The sequence below is a fragment of the Rattus rattus genome, chromosome 4 (genome assembly GCF_011064425.1).
Source record: "Rattus rattus isolate New Zealand chromosome 4, Rrattus_CSIRO_v1, whole genome shotgun sequence".
Classification (NCBI taxonomy): domain Eukaryota; kingdom Metazoa; phylum Chordata; class Mammalia; order Rodentia; family Muridae; genus Rattus; species Rattus rattus.
Window position 1 is genome coordinate 53,544,943 of NC_046157.1, and position 23,628 is coordinate 53,568,570.

General features: G+C 42.4%; 1 protein-coding gene across 1 annotated transcript in view; it reads left to right on the forward strand.

The window, feature by feature from the left end:
• The first annotated feature begins 672 nt into the window (after positions 1-672).
• The window catches only part of Paxbp1 (PAX3 and PAX7 binding protein 1), a 29,005-nt gene continuing 6,049 nt past the window's right edge, over positions 673-23,628 (forward strand). Inside the window, exons 1-15 of the mRNA XM_032900448.1 lie at positions 673-1,141; positions 2,438-2,566; positions 7,444-7,620; positions 8,563-8,784; positions 9,183-9,286; positions 10,142-10,359; positions 10,869-11,058; positions 14,621-14,744; positions 18,018-18,117; positions 18,199-18,314; positions 19,073-19,272; positions 19,457-19,601; positions 20,604-20,725; positions 21,283-21,359; positions 21,900-21,966. Coding sequence (XP_032756339.1) covers positions 796-1,141; positions 2,438-2,566; positions 7,444-7,620; positions 8,563-8,784; positions 9,183-9,286; positions 10,142-10,359; positions 10,869-11,058; positions 14,621-14,744; positions 18,018-18,117; positions 18,199-18,314; positions 19,073-19,272; positions 19,457-19,601; positions 20,604-20,725; positions 21,283-21,359; positions 21,900-21,966 — 2,337 coding nt within the window. The 5' untranslated portion in view covers positions 673-795. The remainder of the gene's footprint in view (positions 1,142-2,437; positions 2,567-7,443; positions 7,621-8,562; positions 8,785-9,182; positions 9,287-10,141; positions 10,360-10,868; positions 11,059-14,620; positions 14,745-18,017; positions 18,118-18,198; positions 18,315-19,072; positions 19,273-19,456; positions 19,602-20,603; positions 20,726-21,282; positions 21,360-21,899; positions 21,967-23,628) is intronic.

The following is a 23,628-nucleotide window of genomic DNA, read 5'->3' on the forward strand; positions in this document are numbered from 1 at the left end:
ACACTTTGCTCTCCTGGAAATATCTCTTGTCTTTATTTGGTTTTCCCCAGACAGGATTTCCCTACATAGCCTTGGTCATTCTGGAATTCCTTATGTTCCTCATGCTGGCCCGGAATTCAGAGGTCGGTTTGCCTCGAACTCCCCCAGTGCTGCTGGGATTAAACGTGTGCGTCCTCACGCCGGCTTTTTCTCATGGAAGAGAGCCAATGCCTTTGAGAGTGTGTGCGTAGATAAAGCTGTAGGAATTGAAAGTATTAATAGAGTTACTGATCTGCAGACCTACCTGGTAGCATCACCTCGCATTAGTAATAGGAATACTAACCATAGGGATACACTTTGACCTCCCAAAGCCCAGGTTAACTGACTCGTCCTTTCGCCTCTCCCCGGCCTCCCGCCTCTGTTTACCCTGCAGGCGCTGCGTGGGAGGCTTCCACAAGTAACGGCTCAGTGTAAGCGCAGCCGACGCATTGCAGCAACACGCTCAGCGACCACAGACTACACTCTTTCCTCTCATCTCGATGATCCTCTTTGTGACCTGTGGAACAACTCTGGAGTCGGAGGGTTCCGTGCCAACAGTCCCCCGCGTCGCTAGAGGGCAGTGCTAAGAGACTCCGCCCAGGTATTGGGCGCGAGAAGAGCGTATGCGCATGCGCACTCGGCGTTGCGCCGTACCTAGCTAGAGCCGCGACGACCCGGCTGGAGCTCTCGCGACTGCGCGTGCGCGGTGGTGGTCTCCGCGCTCCCTCGTCCTCTCAGTCTGCGAGCGGCTGTGAAAGCGCGGTGACGGCGGCTGGGATGTTCCGAAAGGCCCGGCGGGTGAACGTGCGCAAGCGGAATGACTCGGAGGAGGAGGAGCGGGAGCGAGATGAAGAGCAGGAGCCGCCGCCGTTGCTACCGCCGCCGGCCTCGGGCGAAGAGCCTGGCCCTGGCGGCGGCGACAGGGCCCCCGCGGGGGAATCGCTCCTGGGCCCGGGGCCGCCGCCGCCGCCCTCCGCGCATACCCCGGGCCTCGGCGCCGAGGCTGGGGGCGGCATCCCCGGTGGCGCGGAGCCCGGCAACGGGCTGAAGCAGCGCAAGAGGCCTCGCGAGAACAAAGAGGTGCCCAGGGCCAGCCTGCTGAGCTTCCAGGACGAGGAGGAAGGTGAGCCCCCGCTCGGCCCACGCGGACTCCGAGCCCGTGCTCACCCTAGTGCCGCGCCCCTTTCCCCACCTCCGGCCTTCTGTTCTGCCTGGGGTTGCATTCCCGCGCTGCCACCAGCCGGGTGTACGACCTGTGCCGTCCCTCCTCCTGCTGTTAGAGCTCTCATCAGCCATCCTGAGTGGAAGAGACGGCCCGATGTTCCGTGGACCCGTCTCCTACCTTGGGAGTTGCAGACCGCATGAGTCCCTCGGTTAACTGCCTGCTCGCAGTTCTCTGCAGGCCTCTGTACCTGAGGCTTGTTGGCGCCTTGGTTTAGGCATCCTTGGTTAAGAAGGCCTTGGTTAAGAGGAGGACCGAAACCGGGGCTGGGAACAAATCTGGAGCTGCAGCCCTGGTTCCGAGTGACCTTGATCCAATAAGTCCCTTGCTGTTGTCCAGTCTTGTTTCTCTGTGGAAGTAAATGGGCGGAGCAGATGTCCTCTGTAGTGTTGGCTTTTGAAGCAGAGGAAGGACCAGGGTGCAGGGATTTAGATTTTACTTGTACCCCAATATCATGCTACGAAAAATGGGATAAGTTTCGAAAGTCTTGCGTCATGATTTCAAATGCTTTCGTGTTTCTAGAAGATGGGTGATTTATCTTTGGCCTCCCAGGTGCTTGATGATACATGGGCTGTTTGAAATGTTTTGTTCTTGACTTGGATTTTCAAATCAAAGATGAGTGATAAGTCACTCAAACTTAGTTTTGCAAAATTATTTACTTTAGGCACAGTTTTGAAATAACTGTTACTGTGACCAGAATTATTCAGACTTAGCAGAACTTTGTAATCTGGGGTATATTGTTTTAGGTTTCGTGACTTAATTATTTTAAGGAAACATCGTAAGTATTTTTTTATCCTGAGATAGGTGAAATAAGCCAAAAATTAACAATTTTGAAGCTCCTTGGTTACTCATTAAATTTTTCATTTAATTTCTGGAATCGATACTACTTTTTTGTTTGTTTTTGTTTTTATTTTGTTTTGTTGAAACAGAGTCTCTATATTATAGCCCATAGACCAGGCTGATCTCACATTCAGAGATCTGCCTGCCTCCACCTCCCCAGTCCTGGGGTCCCAAGCGTTGGCCGCCAAGCCGGGCAATATCAGTTTTTGAGTCTACGATAGATTGAAATACATTTCAAATTTTGTAATGACTTTTGTGTGTGAAAATCTATTGGGAGAACTCAAGCAGCATGAAGGCATGAGGAAAGGAGCATTTTCTGAGTTTGTGTCTTACAGAATTCGTTCTGTTTCTCTTAAGAAAATGAAGAAGTGTTCAAGGTAAAGAAATCAAGTTACAGCAAAAAGATAGTTAAATTGCTTAAGAAAGAATATAAAGAAGACCTTGAAAAATCAAAGATCAAGACAGAACTCAGCGCAGCGGCTGACAGTAAGTATTAGATAATTCTTTCAAGTGAATGACAAATATGTCTTTCCCACAGGCGAATCGTGAAGCCTGCTAACCGGTGTCCACACTGAGGTCCAGTACTGTCTATAATGGGTTGTTGCTCCTGAGTCCTTGCTGATATAGAGACTGTTGTGTGGAGAGGGAGCAGAGATTCCCGCTTCAGACACGGAGACAGATTTTTCTGTTTAAAAGTTTTGTACTGTTATTTCACAGAGACAGACGTTTGAGTTCTGGTAGTATTATAAATAACTCTTAAAGAATTTGTAGGAAGTTAATGTTGATAATACCAGTATTCAGCAGCCTTATTTGACACTAAGAGACTGGGGACATTGTCCTCTCAAAACTCAAGTTTAAATCTTTCTCTCACCTCACTTTTTCTCTTTTGCTGGAGGCAAACATTCTAGCAATAAACCAGTCCCAAGGTTTAAATGTTTCAAGCAGTTACTGTACATGGATAATGTTTGTATTCATTATAATTTAAGTTAATCTTATACCTATGTTTCAGAGAGACCTTTATTTCAAAGGCTTAAAGAGAGTATTTCTCAGATTCTCAGCTACAGGCATAACTTGAATAAGAATGCTATTATATATCAAATTACAATGTAAGCAATGGATACTGTTTTGTAAGTATTCAACAGAAGTGTTAGCAGAAAGTCCAGAATGTAGGTCAAAGTTTAACTACATATTTTCAGAAAAGGGGGGACAGCTTTGTAGTAAAGTGGGATGTGAAGCTGGATAGTCGATGATTAGAATTCCCCAAATAGGAAGTGTGGGAATACCACCAAGGAGCAAGTACATTTGACTAGCTCTGAGTGACGTGAATAGTTCAGTGTTTGAAAGTAAAAGAAGTTGTTGACATGTGAAGGATTTATAAAATGCAGTCAAGAGTTGCTGTATGTAGTGGCTTGCCAAGACAGGACATAATAAATAGCTTTTGAAACTATAACCTGTTGACAGGTGTCCTGAATTGCTATAAGGAGAGATTGGAGTCCTAAAACAGCTGAAACATGGTAGCCAACTTTGATCCACAGTGCCTTAGAAGGCTGAATAAGGTTGACACTTTCCCTGGCCCTGGGAAGTTGTGGATGTGTTAAAGGTGATAGCTGTTGGCACTTGGGAGGCCGAGGAGGGTGGGTCTTGTGAGATTGAGGCCAACCTAGTCTCTAGTCGAGTTCCAGGACAGCCAAGGCATGGGGAGGCGGGGTCAGAGGAGGTAGAAGGTGGGGGGGGTTTGCAGAAACCAGCTTATTTGAGAACCATACCTAAGAAAAATTGAAACACTTCATGTGTACTTTGCTGTTAGAAACAACAGACAAATTGAAGCTTTGTGCAGGGTAAATGAGAAGTGTGCGTTATGTTGTGGTAGGGAGGGCCATGGGATGAAGAGTATTTTAGAGAACAGAGCTATTTCTGCATCTTGGGAACTGCTCCACTCCTTGAGTTGTTGAGAACTGTGTACAGTGCCTCAGAGGGGTACAGAGTGGAAATTAAGAAAGGCCTGGGAGTGTGCTTACCACTCATTGCGGGGTTCAGATTGAAGTCAGGAAGTTCTTTTTTTTTTTTTTTTTGGTTCTTTTTTTGGAGCTGGGGACCGAACCCAGGGCCTTGCGCTTCCTAGGCAAGCGCTCTACCACTGAGCTAAATCCCCAACCCCAAGTCAGGAAGTTCTTAAGGGCATTTTTTGTGAACTTCCTGTGTCCTACCATTACTGGGTTCTGTACTCATGAGGGAATTCAGTGTTTTCTCCAGAAGTAGAACTTCTGTTGGTAGGTACCACAGGTTGTCCTTGCTGTTCTTGAAGCAACAGTCCTGGAAGTGTTGTTAACACATCATCCAGAACTCTGTACCTCTAAGTACTTTGGGAGGCAAAGATGACTTAAAAGCAGCATTGATGAAATTCTGACTTTGTGGTATTCCTAAATTAAACTGAAGGGCTTGGTGGAGCCTTGTCAAGGCAGGCTCTAATATGTGCCAGGCTGGCCTCAACCCACACACGAAGGGGTAGCCTTGAGTTTGATCATCTTGCTTCTGCCTTCTTATAGCTGTGGGCCCCCATGCCCAGTTCATGTGTACCTGGGGATCAAACGTAGGGCTTCATGTACTCTAATAACTGAGTTACATTCTTCTAGAGCGCAACATATGCCTAAGTTTGTGCAGAACTCAACGTGCATACATTTGAGGCGCAGTACTGAAAGAAAAAAATACATATATACACACATACATGTGTAATAACTTTTAAGTGAGAATATACTGGGGTTGTTTACTCCTATATACCCATGAAGATGCCTGAGTTTTACAAATGAAGGAAAACCGCTCAGGAATATAGCAAATGTTGACAATATAAAGGAACTAGAATACTTCTGCAGTATTGGTGAGGAAGGTGAAGAGCAAATACTGTCTGATTTGACTTGATAATCGTTGATATTTAGAACAGTCAGAATGAATAGCTAGGGTCGTTGCTAGGACCTGGGCCAGAGGCAGAGATGAGTATGTGAATAGACCAGAAGACTCAGGACTGACGCTTGTGACAGACACAGCTCAAGAAGAAACAAAGGCAAGCTCCTGAGGGATTTTGTATGCCTATTCATAGCACTCATAGCAGCTAACACATGGAACAGCATGTCCATCTGCAGGTGAGCAGCTTGGTGTGGCGTGTGCATACATGCAGTACAATACAATACTGAAGCTTGGGAGGAGGCTGACACAGGCCGTAATTGAGAAAATCTGGGGACATTAGACCAAAGCAGCTAGGTAATTGCCAACAAGTGCAGTATGGTTCCAGTCACAGAAGACTAAATAGGCCAAAGGCCTCAGCTGGCCCAAGGGCTTCAGGGGCCTGGGCAGAAGGAGGAGGAGAGTGGGCACAAGCTATTACTGCTGACAAATGTAGATTTACAGCTTGTGAATGTATGTCTGTGAGTAAATGAGCGGTGCTGATGGTCACACAGTATGTGAGTGGATTTAACACCGAATAGAAACTCCAAAGAGACTGCATGCACATGCCACGAGGGGAGGTCAGAGGACAGCTTGCAGGAACCACTTCTTGCCTTCTACCATATGGGTCGTGGGCATGAAGCTCAGGCCAACAGGCTCGCAAGACACTTGTATCTGCTGAGCCCTCTTCATACGGTACATTTCAAGTTTATTTTCCCGCCGTAATAAACTTCGAATAGTGACCTGAGAGGATTAAAATATCTATAGGATCCTTCATCCTCTGAGCACATCAGATCTGTTTTCAGTCTGAAAGGCCACTGGACGTAGAGTGGGGCTGGCTAATTTGTTCAGTGGATAAAAGTGCTCATTGCCAAGCCTGACCATTTTATTTCCTCTCCCACAAATCCATAACGAGGAGAGAATTGACTCTTGAAGGTTGTCCTTTGACCTCTACATATATGCCGTGAGACCATGTGATGACACATGTAAATAAGTATGAAAATAATTTTCAAGTAAAAAGGTACTTCATGTAGCCATGTGACTGAACTGATTTTTAAAGCCTCAGGCTTCAGTGTGCACTTAGGGGGATGTTGGTGACAGGCACTAGCAAGCAACGGAAAGTCACACTGTAACAAACAGCACCCTGACAAATCAGAACGAGGGTGGTCTGAGTTTTCTTAGCCCAGGGCTGCTGTGTGTGGCATGGTGTGAGGAGGTGACCCTCTGAGGAGATAGACTGTCTTTCTTTTTTTTTTTTTTTTTTCTTTTTTTTCCGGGGCTGGGGGCCGCACCCAGGTTTTTTTTTTAAGGCATGTCTTTCTCTTTAGAAGGAAGTTTTGCTCTTCTCTTTCAGTTGTCCTCGTTGCACCCCCGACGAGCATTATCCACATGAGTGGGCCAAGGTCAGACACTTAGGATTTTCTTTTTTTCTTTTCTTTTTTCTTTTTCTTTTTTTTCTTTTTTTTTTTTTTTTTTTCCTAGAACAAGTAATTGCAGAGATAAAGTTTAAAAGGACAGTTTATCACAAAGTACTCATAGTGGAAATATATTGTTAGGTCAGCCTTCAACTCAGACTGGAACTGATAGTTTGAAAATTCTATGCGTTAGAATGTGGCCATTTCTGAGCTTCCAGTCAATATTCCTAGTGTCTTATAATTTATAATTTGTCTCTGTCTCACTTCTAGGCTTGCAGATCTATCAGGTTTTCTATGTTTCATGCTCCGTACTTCAATGTTGAGTTGTGACAGGGTCAGGATTGTACAGTGTAGATGTAATTGTTGGGATCTCTTCACCCTGATGATAGGTGAAAGGTCATATTTGTACAGTCATTCAACCACCAAATATTTAGCTCTCAACAGAAAACTGTCTTAAATGCATGCAGTGTTTAGTCGAGCACCAATGTAAAGTGGAAAGTGAAATAAAAATCTGTGACTAGGCAGTGCAGACTTGGCTCACCAGTAAATAAAAGTGTGTGAACAGGCCGTGCAGGTACTCACTTTCTAGCATCTACATGGGGTGACTTAAAACAGCCTGTAACTTCAGCTCTGGGGGATTCATGGCGTCTGGCCTCCAAGGGCCCCTGTGCACATGTGCACGCACCTACACGCCACATAGTCCTGCACACCTGCTCAGAATCACTTAGATTTTGATAAATTTACTAAATTTTTTACAAAGTTAACTAAAATGTCATTTTATCCCTGTTTTCTCTCTATTAGCCTCACCCAGTCCTACCTACTGTGCTATTTCATATTTACCATATTTCGCTCTACCACTGAGCTAAATCCCCAACCCCAGGTTTGAGGTTTTTAAGTACTAGAAATAATGTCAGTTTTAGTGGATTGAGCTCAAGATTTAATAAAAAGTAACTTGATAGTTTATGACTTTCTATTTTAAACATATTTTAATTGGTCTTTTCAAAATTGCAGGTGACCAGCCTCTGGACAAAATGTGTCATGCTAAGGACACAAATCCAGAAGATGGTGTTGTCGTTAGCGAGCACGGTGAAGACGAGATGGATATGGAGAGCGAGAAGGAGGAGGAGAAGCCCAAGGCTGGGGGTGCCTTCTCCAATGCTCTGTCTTCCCTGAACGTGCTCCGCCCAGGTGTGTGCTTACAGGGATCACCTAGCCTGGCCCAGGGGAACCACCACAGAAGTGCTGTTTGTAATTAGTACATCTTTGTAAGGCGAGCTTCTCTGCTTCCAGATGTACAAATACAAGAACCAAAAGCTTCTCAGTTTTCCAGTTTCTTACTGCTTAAAAAATACTTTAAAAATTGTGTGTGTGTGTGTGTGTGTGTGTGTGTGTGTGTGTGTGTGTGTGTGTGTGTGTGTGTGTGTGTGTGTGTGTGGTGTGTGTGTGTGTGTGTGTGTGTGTGTGTGTCTGTGGGGTATGTTCATGTAAATGCAGGTTCCTGAGGAGGCAGAAGAGTGTGTTGGTTTCCCTGGAGCTGGAGCTACAGGTGGTTGTGAGCCTCCTGATGTGGGTGACAGGACTGTCTTTGAAGAGCAACCATTTCTCCAGCCCTCCTTAATCGAAACAAATGGGCTTCAAGGAGCCAGCATAGTCCTGAAGGTTTCTCTATCTCAGGCTGTATCTCCCTCAGCCCTCTACCAGATTAAAGACTTTTAACTCTTTATACAACAGCTACAAAACCACAACTAATTGCTATACTTTTATTTTCTTACTTCCTTCTCCTATTTCTTGTAGGAAATAGTTTGTGAATCTATATACCAGTTGTGAATCTATATACTAGCTAATCAGTTTGAAAATCAGTGCTTTAAGTGGGCAAATTTAAACTGTGAATGAATACACTGATGTTTGTGAACAGTTAAAGATGTCTCTGCTGGGCTGGGGAGTTGTGACTCAACCCGTCGACAGCTCAGTAGTTGGATTGCATGTAGAGTTTAGGAAGAGGCCAGTGCCATTGTCAAGCACCATGCTCACAAGACTGTCTTGGATTATTCTCTTCTTCCTGTTTTAAAGAAAGTACACTTCATAACCTAGGTACTTAAGTTTTTTATAATTCTGACAATTTGTTTCCAGGAGAAATTCCAGATGCAGCTTTTATCCATGCTGCAAGAAAAAAGCGCCAACTGGCCCGGGAACTGGGAGACTTCACTCCTCACGACAGTGAGCCTGGTAAAGGCCGCCTCGTCCGAGAGGATGAGAATGATGCCAGCGATGATGAGGATGATGATGAGAAACGCCGGATCGTTTTTTCTGTGAAGGAAAAGTCACAAAGACAAAAGATCGCTGAGGAGATAGGTAACTTGATGGACTTGACAGCAAGCGCACTGCATTGCAGTAAATTGATCCCACACTGTAGCAGCTTTGCCTACACGGCTGTTCTTCCCCAGCTCTTACTTCTTCAGCACTTCTGGGTGCAAGCACTAAGGACTTCCTGTGCATCAATTTGCACAGCTCTCTAAGGGCTCTGAAGCCATGCGCTTTGTGCTTCCCATTATAGAATTGATGGTAAGCTTAAAAGAAACTAAGAATCCAAAGATTGCAAGAGAAACATTAAATACTATTTTAGCATTAAAGATGGTTGCCATTATTAAAACAGGAAAAGTCAGGAGAATGAACCAGACCAAGCGGACATGTTAGCACAGGGCCTCCTCCTCCCTGCTGTTGGATGCTGATCTCTCTTGTTATGGCCTCAGGTATTGAGGGGAGTGACGATGATGCCTTAGTAACTGGAGAGCAAGACGAAGAGCTCAGCCGCTGGGAGCAGGAGCAGATTAGAAAGGGAATTAACATCCCTCAGGTAAGAAGACAGACTTCAAGAGTGAAAACAAGTATACTGGATTTTTTGTTGTTGTTAAAGTAGAGAGGACCACAGTGAGTCTCTCCACTCGGTCAAGTGTCACAGTTGGAATTGGTGTGTGGTCATATATTCATCGGGTTGTAGAAGAAACTATGTCAAAGTTTGCTTTTTATAGTCAGAGTGGTGGACCAATGTCCAGTTTCTCCAGCTAGTTCTCAGCAGCAGGGTGGGGAAGCCCCTTTTAAGGTACAGAGGAGTGAGAAGGTGGAGGTTGGGCCCAGCACTCACTTAGCAAGTTTTCCAGGTGATTCTGTCACATGCTGAAGCTTGAGAAGTCTACCTTGAACCACATGTTGTGTTTTTGTTGTTGATGTTTTAATTTTGAAGATGGGTTTCCCGGGTATGCAAACAAAGAGATTGATGAAACCCCCTACCAAGGTAGTCCAGTGATGTGTTCTGTAGCAGCGTGGAGAAAGAGCATAGTATGAGCATTTTTATATGTAGTGTTGGTAGTGTGGGTAGCAGACTGACTGTAACGAACCTTGGAGTGGCTGAAAGAGTCCTAGTTGTAAACCAAGTCACTTTTCCTGATAACACCTTACCTGGATCCTAAACTTTTTTCCATTTTAAACTCTGAGAGAGTATTTTTCTGAAAATCATTAGAAATAAAATGAGTGATTTTACCAGGACCCAAGAATTATACAACCCTATGTTTATTTGATTTTGAAGAGTATTGCAGTTATTATCTTAATTCCTTTCTGGGAACTGGATATAATTTTTGCTGTTTGTTTGTGTTCATAACTAAAGGCATTTATTTTTTAAATTAGTTTTCTTATACATTCACTTTTTTTTCAGGTTCAAGCAAGTCAGCCCACTGAAGTGAATATGTACTACCAGAACACTTACCAGACAATGCCTTATGGTGCATCCTATGGCGTACCTTATAGTTATACAGCCTATGGATCATCAGATGCCAAGTCTCAAAAATCAGATAACACAGTCCCTTTCAAAACTCCCAGTAACGAGGCGGCTCCCATTACTATTGATTTGGTAAAGAAACAGCTTAAAGACAGGTAGGGCAGATCAACTTCTTAAAGACCTGTCTGCTAGCTTTCTGGTCCCTCAGGCAACCTGTAGTCTGGGGTAGCAGATGCAGAATGCCGGCAAAGAAGACTCACTGGCCTATCTTCACAAGCTAATCAGAAGATGACTTCATGCTCTGCTCTGCTACCTTCAGGAGTACTTCTGTGGAAGCCTCAGCGTTATTAAAATGCTACTCCCTGAGCTTGTCGAAGACAGTGCTGAGTTTTCACCTCTTGGACTCAGAAAGTGTAGCCAAGAGATGGGGGGAGACGCAAAGCAGAAGATTTTGGTTAGCCCACCAAATAACTATTGGAAGTCTAAACTGCCTTTTTAAATTTATTTTTTATTTTTATAAGAAAAGCAGTACAGACAAAAAGATGCATTCCAAGTATTTTCATGTTCTAATACTGGAACTAAAATGCATATAATATTGCAAGAGTCCTGACAGCATTGAATTCTAGATGTAAATGTGCTATATTTTTCCTTTTGTGTTCTGAAGGTTGGACTCCATGAAAGAATTGCACAAAACCAATCGACAGCAGCATGAAAAACACCTGCAAAGCCGAGTGGACTCCACCAGGGCCATTGAGAGACTAGAAGGGTCTTCTGGGGGCATTGGTGAACGGTATAAATTTTTGCAAGAAATGCGAGGGTATGTCCAAGACTTGCTTGAGTGTTTCAGTGAAAAGGTAAGAATGCAAAAATAATAATCTCTTTGAATAAGGCAAAAATAGGGAGACCTAGACGGCCTTTCATAGAGCATCTTATAGTTCCCAGAAAAGAATGCACCCAGCTTTAGAAGTGCTGAAGTCATGCTCTATTTTCTTTACATCATAGTTGAGGGCAACACAGTGAGTGCTTCATACAAATAGAGGGAACCTGTCTCAGAGTGCATGTTTTCACACTGACAAGTCCTGTCTCAGTACCATGTTAGTTGCTGGTCTGCACTGGATTGATAGAATAAAAGGGATTCACCTAATAGTGTTTTGTTTTTATGATTCAGGTCTAATTTCACTTCTACACTATTTTTTAGTAGTTCTAAACATTTATAAGTAGTGCACTATATGACAGGTTTTTGCTAGTTAGTTCTGCTTTTTATGGTGATGTTTCTGTTAGTTTTTGTCTAAGCCAACGCTTCATTCATTTCAGAAGCCATTCATTATGTTTTTATTCATCGAACATTTCTCATTTCTGAATTCACTGCTCTAGTGTGACAATTGACAAAATCTTTCGAGTATATTTAAAAATTAGTTGCATATGCTAACTTCTCAAGTAACTTTCTGTTTGTTTGTTCTAAGATAATTCTCCATACATATCATGCACAGATATATAACATAATAATTTAACATTAGAAGGTGGGAGAAAGAGCGGCAAGATGGCTGAACAGGTAAAGGTGCTTGCTATTGAAGCACCCTGTGAAATGGTGTCCTATCACCTCCACACACAGGCAGTGGCATGAGCATCCCATACATCATGCTTACACACCATCATAGGTAAAACTTAAGGAAAAGTAGATATCTAGCTTGATGGGCTGGTTTATAAACATTGGTTGGTGTACTTCACCTCAGCTTTAAAAAATATTAAAAGTATGATTCTTACATTTTTTTTTTCCAGAATCTTGGCTAGGAAGGCACATTTTTCTTTATTATTAACTAGATTGTTGTTGTTGTTTGTTTTGTTTCGGTAGAATCTATAGAAAGTATGGTTGGATGTTGGCTTCAATACAATAAAGCCAAAGGTTAAGGAAAGTGCAGTTAGACTTGTCTTCCTGATGGGTCTTGGTTCAGTTGTGTGTGGTCAGATGGGACCATTCATCATAGCCTCCCTAGCACTTTGCATGGTGTGAAGTATTGTCCAGTGCCCGATGCACCTGCAGTTGTGGTATCCTGTGACAGGTCAGTTGCTTGGGGCCAGGAAGGAAACATGAGTTTAGATGTTTCAGCAAGACTGGAAGTAGGGCCTACGTGTCAGAGCCACCAGAATAAGGTCCTTTCCTTAAACAGTGCTGTGTGTGTGGGAATGGGCTCTGGGACCTGCTTCTGTAAGTGTCTTGGCTTTTGCTTTATAGAACTTACAAACGTAAGCAGTCAGGGTTGCAAGTGTAATGCTAAAATGGATAGCATTGCTAACTATGCTACCCTAGATTAAGAAGAATTAGGACACAGTGTCTGTTTCTGTTACTGGTTCATTACTGTGCTTCCTCTTCTGCATACCGTGTTCCTGAAGAAGTCTACTTCAGATAGTTCTAGTTGGCTATAGAGTCACCAGATCTGAACCCTTACATATTGAATATATTTTCAGGAAAAGGAGCAGATAGTCCTGTGTTTCAGAGATGTGTACTTCATTCTTACACCTTCACATGCATAGAGTCAGTTGTGTGTGCTTCTGATGAAAATGTCATGAGTTGTCACCCTTATGATGTTCAAGATAACAATTTTAAATTAGGGATAATTGGATAGGTATGAATGTTATGTTTAGTTATGCTGAAATACTCTTTCAGAGTAAGTTAAATATTCTCCTCTTTGTGAAGTTAGAGTGATTTTTAAACTGAAATTGTCTGTTGGTCATTTTAACTTGCACAGCTTAGTTTCCCTGTCAGTCATCTCTTTTTTCATTTACATTTGCTCCTAAATAAGTTTAGTGATAGCTTGTAGTTTGGAAAGGCTAAAGAAACTGTCATGGCAGACTCTTTAGATAAATCAATGTTGTGAACTTTGAAAGAGATCAAAAATTGAAATTTAAGCTTTAGTTCCCAGAGTTGTCTTCTGAGTTTTAAAAAAAGGCACTCCAAGTTCCTAAATCAGATAATTCTTTACAATACCAGGACAGGCTTGAGCACTGTAGGGAATGCTTTATCTGTGACTAAAAAAATACATCTTCAGTACCTTCAAATTTACTCTTGCAGGATTTTAAAAAGAACGTTACTAGTTATAGATGGGCAGCCCAAGCCACAGTGATAACAGCAGCAATTGGGAAATAAACATTTCAGATTAGGTAGTGACTTGGGACTACAGAATAATCATTGCCGACTGGGGACATGCTTGCCCATGGTCTGGCATATTAAAGAACAGAGGACTCCCGCAGCCTGACCTTTTTGTGAACATTTGCCACATTGGCAATGGAGTTCTGCAAGAATGAAAGCCTTTCTTACAGGCATCTGTGTATCTTACCTGGCTTTTTATTTCCCAGCTACGGGCTGTCTGGTCTAGGAAGATGCTGTAACACTTGGTGCCAGTTTTCTAAATGCTGATTAGTGTCTTTTCCCAATTACCAACCACCAGGAAACAAGAATTTCTGGTTTCCTTGGGTTATATATAGTGGTCCTTTGTGTTTTGTGAAAGTTTCATAACATTTGGTTGTTTAGTAAGGTATTTATAAAGAAAGATGTTCTGGTTTTTGAAATTTTAGATGCCATGTTCTGAAGTCTTTGTATTCATTTTGTACTAAGTAAACTAGATAAGTATATTAAGTTGGAAAATTTTGTTGACCTTGAAAGCTGGTAATTTATTTGAAGATTTTATTATAAAATAAAGAAAAATTCAAACATTTGCTAGGAAGAGAAATTTCAGTTTGATTTCAGACTGGCTAGCAATAGCTAGACGTTTTATTTACCTTTTTAGTTTAATTGTAAGATGTACAATAACATTGCAGGATAGTGTAATATTATTGTAGGGTATGTTGTATGAGTGAATGGCTGAACAACTTAAAATAGAATAGTTAATAGCTCAACAGTCCTTTAAACCAGGAAGTTTACTAAATGTGGTGTGTGTCTGGAATTGCATCAGTCAGGAGGAAGAGTTAGGAAGCCAGCTAGGGCTCATATCGCCCTAGATCAGGTGAGACTACATAGACTTCATCTTCAAAACAGAAAGAGAAACCTACAAAATTTGCCATGTGGATCATGTTGCTGGATAATTAAAATATAAATTTGTAAGATATATAAATACTCACATTTTTCTAACCATAAAGCCTGATCTCTCTACCTGTTGTTCTTATTAACACAGAAGCCTTACATTTATTAAGTTAACTTTTGCTCCGATAACCAGGCACTGGACATTTAGCTTTGTACGTGGGTTGAAAAAGTATTGCTTCCTGACTTAGAGTGACTTGCTGTTCTGCTCTTGTTGGGGACGCCTGCTTATTTTGTCCATAGAGAGAGTACTTTTTCAGAAAAGCGGAAATAGCATGGAACCCTCAAATGCGGACACGGCTGAGGAGTTTGGTGTTACGGAGTGTGTTGTATTTTTACAGGTGCCGCTGATTAATGAACTTGAATCAGCAATACATCAGCTGTACAAACAGCGAGCTTCCCGCCTTGTCCAAAGACGACAAGATGATATTAAAGATGAATCTTCGGAGTTTTCAAGCCATTCAAGTCAGTCCATCTTGAAGGTTTTTATTTTTCATTAAACAACCTTGTTTACTTAGTGCAGCCTAATTGAAAATTACAGACCTTTTTCTTTTAAAAATTTTCCTTGTTCATAAGTTAGGTAGATCTAAAAATTGTAATGCATGTACTTGGGTTATGTTTAAGAAAGTATGACCTAACCAAGGAGCCAAATACTGTACTAATATTCTATCCGTCTCCTCTTCCCTGGATGTGCTTTTCAGTCAGCCCTTAGAACACACAAACACATGGTCAGCGTTATCCTAAACCCACTATCTCTCTGGCCCTAATTGACAGCCCACCCCCACCCCAATTGCATTCTGCTCATGATACTGATAAATACTGTTTTGATCACAGCAAGAGATACTGAATTTAGGGATTTGGAAGTTTCGGGGAAAGGAGCAGGGAGGAGGTTGTGTTGTGTGACACGTGATAGCTTCAAAATCAGAGGAGTTGTTGCCACCCTGGGTAAAGCAAATGCTTTTGTATTTCTTTTAAAAGTGCTTTGTTTCTAGTTCGCTGTATATTACATGTTGTATATATACAGTTCTGGAAATTTTGTGAAAATTGTAGAAATTGAATTGCATTGTTACTTATGACATGAATTAAGGGAAAAAAAACACCAAAATTAATGGAAACCTTTTCAATTCCTGTAGTTGAGATTCTTCAGCCAGATGCCTTAGAAACCCTTTTAGTCATCTCCCTCATTGCATTCCATATCCTTGGGTGGTTTGGTGGGAATTTTCTTAGTGAAGGTTCCTCGTGCTTTCTTTTGTCCTTTCTTTGTCCCTGTGCTAGCAGTCTCCATATGTATCATACTCCATATGTATCTGGCGTGCTCATTTAAAATGCAGATCTTCTGGTCCCATACGTGGAGATTCTTCCTAGGGCCTTCCTACCCAGAAATCTGCATGTTAAACAACTGCTTCTAGTGATTGATAAGGGAGCGTTGTGCTGTTCTTAGAACAGTGCATATAGCCTGTCTTCCCCGTCAGCTACTGGATCCATGGCAAGCATCCTCCTGATGTCTGATGGGGTGTGAGAGAGGCATAAAGAGAAAATACTGCGGCACTCAGATCTGACCCCTGCAGATTCAGCTGTAAGCCATATGAATGGCTTTGGCCTGGTTTTGCTGTAAAAGTTTTAAGTTACATCATTGACTTCGGGCACGCACCTAAATGACTAATGCATGCCTCCCAGATCCCTTTAGATTCAGAGAGCCAAATATCGGGGGCAGATTACAGGTAACCATTGTACATTTAAACGTACGTTGTACGTTTCCTTTTAAGTTTAGTGCTGTGAGCTCTGTAGCACATTGACTGTCCTCACTGTTTACAATTTATTCTTCATAGTGTGGGGCTGGGTAGTTACCTGGGATTTGAAGTGATAGTTACATGATGCATGTTAATTAGACTGAAAAATGGGAAGCATTGACAGAAAAGTGAAAAACCCAGTGTATTTGAGGGATATAGTTGACAAAAATGTAAAGAAAATTATATGAGATATGAAGGAATCAATTCAGTGTTCCTTTTAAAACTTTCCTGGACTTTCCAGTGTCAGGTTTATCTGTTTAGAGTGTAAGCTCTTATCTGCAGTTATTTTTGTATAGTTTAGCAGGAATGAAGGAAACCACATTTTGTTTTTTATTTTTTTGTTGTGTTTTTTTTTTTTAATTTTTCATCAAACGTGTAAGCAGTAGAGTATCATTTTAATGTTAGCTATTTAAGGGAAAAATAAGGAATCATGAGCTCTGGAGTAGTTTGGACAGAACAGAATTTAGGGCTTGTTTTTTTTTTTTTTTTGTTGCTTATTTCAGTAGCAAAAATCTACATGAAAAAATCTGCATGAGCTTCAAGTGGCACCATTTGTTGTGTACATGCATGCCGCCTGCCAGTGTTTGTTTTGCTTTTCAATAACTAGTCTGTATTTTCCAAAATGTCTTAAGTAGAAATGGGGGACTTGTAGAGGACAGTTTTCTTTTCACCCCATACTCTAAGCAAGTCTGTAGAGCCACTGACATCTGGGACCTCTAAAAGAGGTCCTTTTATCAGTGATATAATGGAAGCGCCTCTTAGTTCTCACAGATGCAAAGACAGCTCCATATTTACTTTTCCTTTTAAAAAAGTTTTGTTATTGTTTTTAAAATAATGTGGATTTGAGTGTGTCTGGGTGTGGGTATGTGTAGCTAGTGCAGGTGCCCTTGGAGGGCAGAGATGTAGAACCCCATAGCTGGAGTTAACAGGCAATTGTGAACACCCCAATGTGGGTACTGGGACCCAAACTTTGGTCTTCTGTAAGAGTAGTGTGAACTTTTAACTGCTAGGCCATCTCTCTTGCCCCAATCTTATGTCTTTTACATGAACAAGCACTTAACAATCACCAGAAAGGCCAATAATAGCAATAGACCAGAGAGACAGAGGATGGGGGACCTCAGAGCTAATTAGAGCTTCAGGGAGATAGTTTATGAGGTTCCCCCCATTTAGATGTGCTGGGGACTGGATCCAGGACTTCTTACCCGGGGCTCAGCACTGCCAGCTGATCTGTAGGCTTAGCCTAGGTAAGTCCCAGGGTGGGGAGTTGTGACAGAAGTAGCAAGAACCACATCTTTGAAACTAAAACTGTGGTGCTGGAACACAAACAGGAGGGAGTTGGAAACTAAAGGTAGAGCGTGACCACGGAGGGGATATTCAGAGGAGAACTGGACTGTTATCATAGAAGTTAAAAGGTGCAAGGGATGATGCATGATGTGAAAGGTTTCCTACTCAGCAAACATCAGGTTTCCCTATGCACAGTGTCGCCTGCCCTAAGAGTAGTGTTAAATAAACTTAAACTTCATAGGCTAGGAGAGCATAGGTTAAAGCCTTGGCTCCAGAGCTGCGAGGGCTTCCCACAGGTTTCTCTGCTATCCTCATCCATCCTGCAGCCTCCTTCATGAAACACTGTTTTTCCTTTGCATGGGGAATATAGATTCTTCACTTGTTTGTTGATTGCAATAGAATCAGCTGGTCCTGTTATTCAGACAGACAATAAGCCCTGCAGTAGTCGTGTGCTCTAGAAGTCGCTGTTTTAATTCTCGTACTTTCTCATGGAGACTCAATAATTCCATGATTTGCTCTGTACTAAACCTGTCTGGGTCACCAGTCATTGCAGAGCCTCGCTGTTGGAGTTAGCAAGCAGTCTGTTAACGGCTTGTTCTGTGCACATTCTTTCCTCAAGACAGCGAAGGAAGACTGCTGATTTTAACTGTTTGTTGTCTTACAGATAAAGCTCTGATGGCACCAAATCTTGATTCCTTTGGACGTGATCGGGCACTTTATCAAGAACATGCGAAACGTCGGATTGCAGAGCGGGAAGCCAGGAGGTGATTCTGAAAATACTTGCTGTGTCTTATTAGGGAAGCAGGAATCCCTTATCTAAATCCACCAATCAATCTGTTATCTAGGACTCGCCGTCGGCAAGCCAGAGAGCAAACCGGCCAGATGGCAGATCACCTTGAAGGCCTGTCCAGCGATGATGAAGAGACATCTACAGACATTACCAATTTCAATCTGGAGAGAGGTCAGACTTTTATCTGCAAATGAGACTCGTCAAACTGATCTCTGCGTGGGGTGCTTTTTAAAAAACCTTATTTCAGCTGTGACTTCCCCCGTCACCCACTCCACTCCACCCCATAAATTTAAGTTCCACTCAGCCTTTTAAAAATACATTTTAAGACAATTTGTCTCAATTACCCAGACTGCCCTTGAACTTGTGATCCTCTGGTCTCTGCTTTCCTGTTATGCCAGACCCAATTTCTCTGACTTCTGGATTTTTGAAACAGGGTCTCATAGCCCAGGCTAGCTTCAGCTCTTTTTGTGCCCAAGTTGACTTTCAACTTGTTCCTACTCAAGGATGTGCTTGAGCTCCTGGCCTTCTTGCCTCCACTTCCTAAATACTAGGATTCCAGGCATAACTTCCAGCTTTTTATATTGAGCATTTTGGACATGTGGGAAATTGGAAGGCATGATGCCCAACACTGGTCCATGGTCCAGACTGGAGATGCTGATATTTTCCGCTTTTCTTTGTCTTTGTGTGTACATGTATTTCTCTCTAGACATCATGACACTTTACCCATAAAGACCTGGAAATTCAATGTCTGCATGTGGGTTCTGAGGATTGCTCCCAGAGAGTTAGGTGTGGGAGCGAGCACCATTCTTGCTGAGCCATTTCACCAGTGAAATAGTAAATTGCTGTGTCCTGTGAACATAGTAGTAGTATTCTGCTGCTGGGGTTCTGCTGCTTTTAACTTTGTCCGTTTGTTTGGAAATGTTTTCTAGATCGAATTTTGAAAGAGTCCAGCAAAGTTTTTGAAGATGTCCTTGAGAGTTTCTGTTCAATTGACTGCATTAAAGCACAGTTTGAAGCGTGGCGTTCAAAATACTACATGTCCTATAAGGACGCTTACATTGGTCTTTGTTTGCCAAAGCTGTTCAACCCTCTCATCAGACTTCAGCTCCTCACCTGGACTCCTCTTGAGGTGGGTGGTTCTTCCCACTGTTCCAAAGCAAATGGAGGATTTGGGTGCTTTATTCCTTAAAAGCTAGAGAGGGAGACGCAGCATAAACTGTATCTGATACCAATCTGTTTTAAACAAGGCTTTTTAAAAAAATTACTCCTCCAAAAGTTGTAAATGCTTGAGTAACGTTTGTAATGTGTTTTAGGCAAAATGCCGTGACTTTGAGAATATGCTGTGGTTTGAATCTCTGCTGTTCTATGGTTGTGAAGAGCGAGAACAAGAGAAGGACGATGTTGACGTAGCTCTGCTGCCCACCATTGTGGAGAAGGTCATTCTTCCCAAGCTGACAGGTAGGGACAGGAAGACCTCAGCACGCTGGGCTTCCTAGGTGTGCTTAGTGTTCTTAGACCAGTGGTCATTTTATCTCCGACGTTACATAGCCAAAGTTGGATCTCACCTGGTCCAAGGATGTCAGAGGATAGAAAATGATTAGCTCGAGGCTCGAAGGCCTCTTCGCAAGGGACCTACACTTGGGAGCAATAATTGATCATTAGGTTGGTTTCAGAGATTCAAGATTGCTTGATGCCAAACCGAATAGATATTTTGGGAGAGTCCTATACATCTCTTTTGCTTATTTTCTTAAAGATTAGAATTTACTGATACAGAAACCTATTTTAAACTAAAAAAGTAAAAATGAAATTTAAATAGCAATTTTGGTTGTCTAAATAAGATCTGGGATGAAGGGAACCTGCTCCCTATCTCTTTTCACTGAGTACGTAGACTATCTTACTGCCTCTCCCCGTTTCCCCTCAGAATCCTCAGTTACCTGGACAAAGATGAGGAGGCACAGCGCTGCCCACGGCAAGGCAAGCACTGGTGCCGATTGAGGGCCGCTTGGGCTTCACGAAACCCTGGTCTTTTTATTTTAAAGGACAAATTCCGAAGTTTATGTTACAAAGCACAAAATAAATACTGGTATTTATAACAAAGAACTATCTGACACTATAAGTAAGCTTCAGGGCTGGAGAGATGGCTCTGAGGTTAAGAGCACTGGTGGCTCTTCCAGGGGACCCGAGTTGGATTCCCAGCAACCACGTGGTGGCTCACAGCCATCTGTAATGGGATCTGATGTCCTCTTCTGGCCTGCAGGTATACACGCAGGCAAAACGCTGTATACGTAATCGATCAATCTTTTAAAAAATGTAAGCTGCCATTTTTCTACTTTTTTTTTTTTTTGAGCTGGGGACCGAACCCAGGGCCTTGTGCTTTCTAGGCAAGCGCTCTACCACTGAGCTAAATCCCCAACCCCATTTTTCTACATTTTTAATATCTTGCCTTTTGTTTCTTAATAGTGATAGCTGAGAACATGTGGGATCCCTTTTCCACAACGCAGACGTCGAGAATGGTCGGAATCACTCTGAAGTTAATAAATGGCTATCCTTCAGTAGTCAATGCAGAGAATAAGAACACACAGGTACTTCAGCTCCTATGCTTGGCAAGGTTTTCCTTTTCCTTCTTTTGAAAATGAGCCAGAGTTTAAGAGAATGAATGGTTATTCTGAAACAACCAGGTCTCTGATTCTCCTAGTTAGGTGATCTGGGCTATAAAAGCCTGCAGTGTGTACAGCTAGGCTGCTCGTTTTCAGTTGTGTGGACTTCTATGGGAGACAGATACCATTATTAGTCTACTCAGTAGCACAGCCCACTTCCATAGAAAGTAAAAATCACTGGATGAGTTCATAGTTGATAATTGGGATGTGAATAGCATATTTTAAAATGTCCAGATACTCTTATAGTTAGCCCCAATGTAAAATCACTGCTTTCGTTGAGCTGATTGGGAAAGTCTTTTATCATTGTTGAATTTCAACTAACCTTATTTTGAAGTAAAATATGTTGATTTTTAAATCTTCATATAATAGATTTGGAATTTTTAAATTGGTAAATGACTATTGATTACTAATTGTTTAAAGATTATCTGGTAGAATTTTTTAAAAATTAACATAATGCAAATGTAATTTTTTTAACTCTGTAGGTATACCTTAAAGCACTTTTATTGAGGATGAGAAGAACTTTGGATGATGATGTATTCATGCCTCTGTATCCCAAAAAGTAAGTAAGCCAGACAAACATTAAGTGTAATAGTCTGTATTTGCTTTCAGGGTCTAACCTAGAAAAGTAGAGCTGGCTCGACATAAAAGCTGTGCCTGTGTGATATAAAATGACCCAGAGCGACTGGAGGGGAGACATTGTGTTGATCAGAGTAGAGCAAGTGATGCTTTGTTCTTTCTTAGTATCTCAAAATGGAGTTTGTCGTTTAATTCCTTGGGTGTGCTTGCTTTCGTAGGACTTCAGACTCACTCCCTTCCTCTCTTTCTTTCTTCCCGCTTTTTGCATCTCCCTTTCCTTTCTTCTCTCTGACTTCTATTTCTATCCCTCTCCCCTTCTCTCTTCTTTCCCCCTTTCCCTGTCCCCTACTCCCTCCCTTTCTATATCCCAGCCCGTATGTCGCTTCTGAGGAGAATGCTGAGCAAGCACTGCCCAGGGCCTCTCCAGCCGTACCTGACCCTGTTTCCTGTAGACATTCTTGTGGGTACAGATGAAGTGGCATTTACTTATAAAATACTTGATTGTGCTTTCTTTCTCTTGTAGTGTTTTAGAAAATAAAAATTCTGGGCCTTACTTATTTTTTCAACGACAGTTTTGGTCTTCTGTCAAGGTATGTAATTATAGACTATCTAAAAATATATAATTTTTGGACTTCATGTAGTATATTTTGAGACAGTTTTTGTTTTTTATTAACTCTCAGGCTTATATCTCTGAGACATACACACACTTTCATCTTCCAAATATTTCAAACTTTTGTTTCAGTTTGATATTTTCATGGAAAGTTTGAAAGTAAGGTTCATGCAGTCTCATAAACTGCTCAGGTATATGTCACAGCGTAGTGAACACACAAAGCACCGTGTTCAGCAGCTGCAGCACCAGCTTCTCCCGAGTCAGTGCTGCAGCATGGCTGGGACAGCAGCCTTGTATGAGGTTCACAGCACAGCACAGTTTGCAGGTATACAGTCCACAGATGATAAAGGGCCCTGGGGAGCCACGGCGGGCAGCCCTAGTGTTGCACTAGGAGATCCTCTTCTCCCCAGGAAGTGATCCTGAGAGTGTAACCCAAGGGAGTTAAGTAGACTCCAGGTAAAGGAGAGCAGCGGCCTTTGGTGAATGTGAAGACGAGTTCAGGGGGCCAGGATTAGGGAAGTCATGGGGAAGCTTGTCTTTACCCTAAAGGCTATAGGAAGCTATCAGGTTCTGTCTGTGCATCTCTCCTTTACTGTAATTTACACATATTCACTCCAGTCCTGTGCCTTTTATAAAGTGCATTGGTCACCACTATCAAGACAAAAGACAGAGTCGTTCCAAAATTCCCCTTTGTAGTTTAGCCCACTTGTGAAGACCTCCCAACCTGTGTGTGTTCCAGTTATGTTAGAGGAGTTATACAGAAGGCTGGCCCTTCTCCTTGGGGGTGTTCGATATTCACTTGTATTTCCTGTTAGCAGTGGTTTGCTGCTTTTTCTGTTGAGGGAGGCGTAAGAGTTCAGTTTTCCTTTGTTTAATTCATTTCCTAATTATGAGGACTTGAAATGGATTCAGTTGGAGTAATGAGGAGAGAGATGCCGTGAGGACCTTCTCAGTCTGTGTTCTCATTTCACCCCACTGAGTGAAACCAGGAGAGACCATTTGTTGTGTCTGTTCCCCATAGCACATGAGGGAGGCTCTGTTCCTCCCGAGCTCTCCACTTGCTGCGTTGATAGTGGTGTTGAGCCCTGTTTGTGCACTCACCCCACCTCGATTTTTCTCAGGACTTTGTTCATGTTTTAAATTGACCATTTTCTCCTTATGCTTAAAGAGTTCAAAATTCAGGAGAAAAAAATAATGGAGATGAGTTTTAAACTTTTGTCTGGTTTGTTTGTTAGTTTTTCATTTATTTCAAGGGTAAAGGTTTTCGTGGGTTTTGTCATTGCTAAATTGAGGTCCCATGTAGCCCAGGCCCACTTCAGGCTTGTACGCAGCCAGGGATGGTCTTGAACTCCTGTCTTCCTCCTCATTGAAGGAGTTGAAGCTGCAGCAGTCATGATGGTGCTGCACACTGGGAACTGGACCCAACTGGTTGTGCCTGAGCAGAATTCTCAGCACTGCACGTCGGATTTGTCTGCTTCTGCTAGGGTTCTTTGTGCTCTAGAAGTCATACTTAGACATGTTTTCCTAATGGAGAACCATGAAGGTTTTCTCCTGTACCTAGAAGTTTCATAGTTTTAGGTTTTATATTTAGCTGTGTCATCTGTTTATATTTCAACTTTAGGGGCTAAAAAGATGGCTCTGG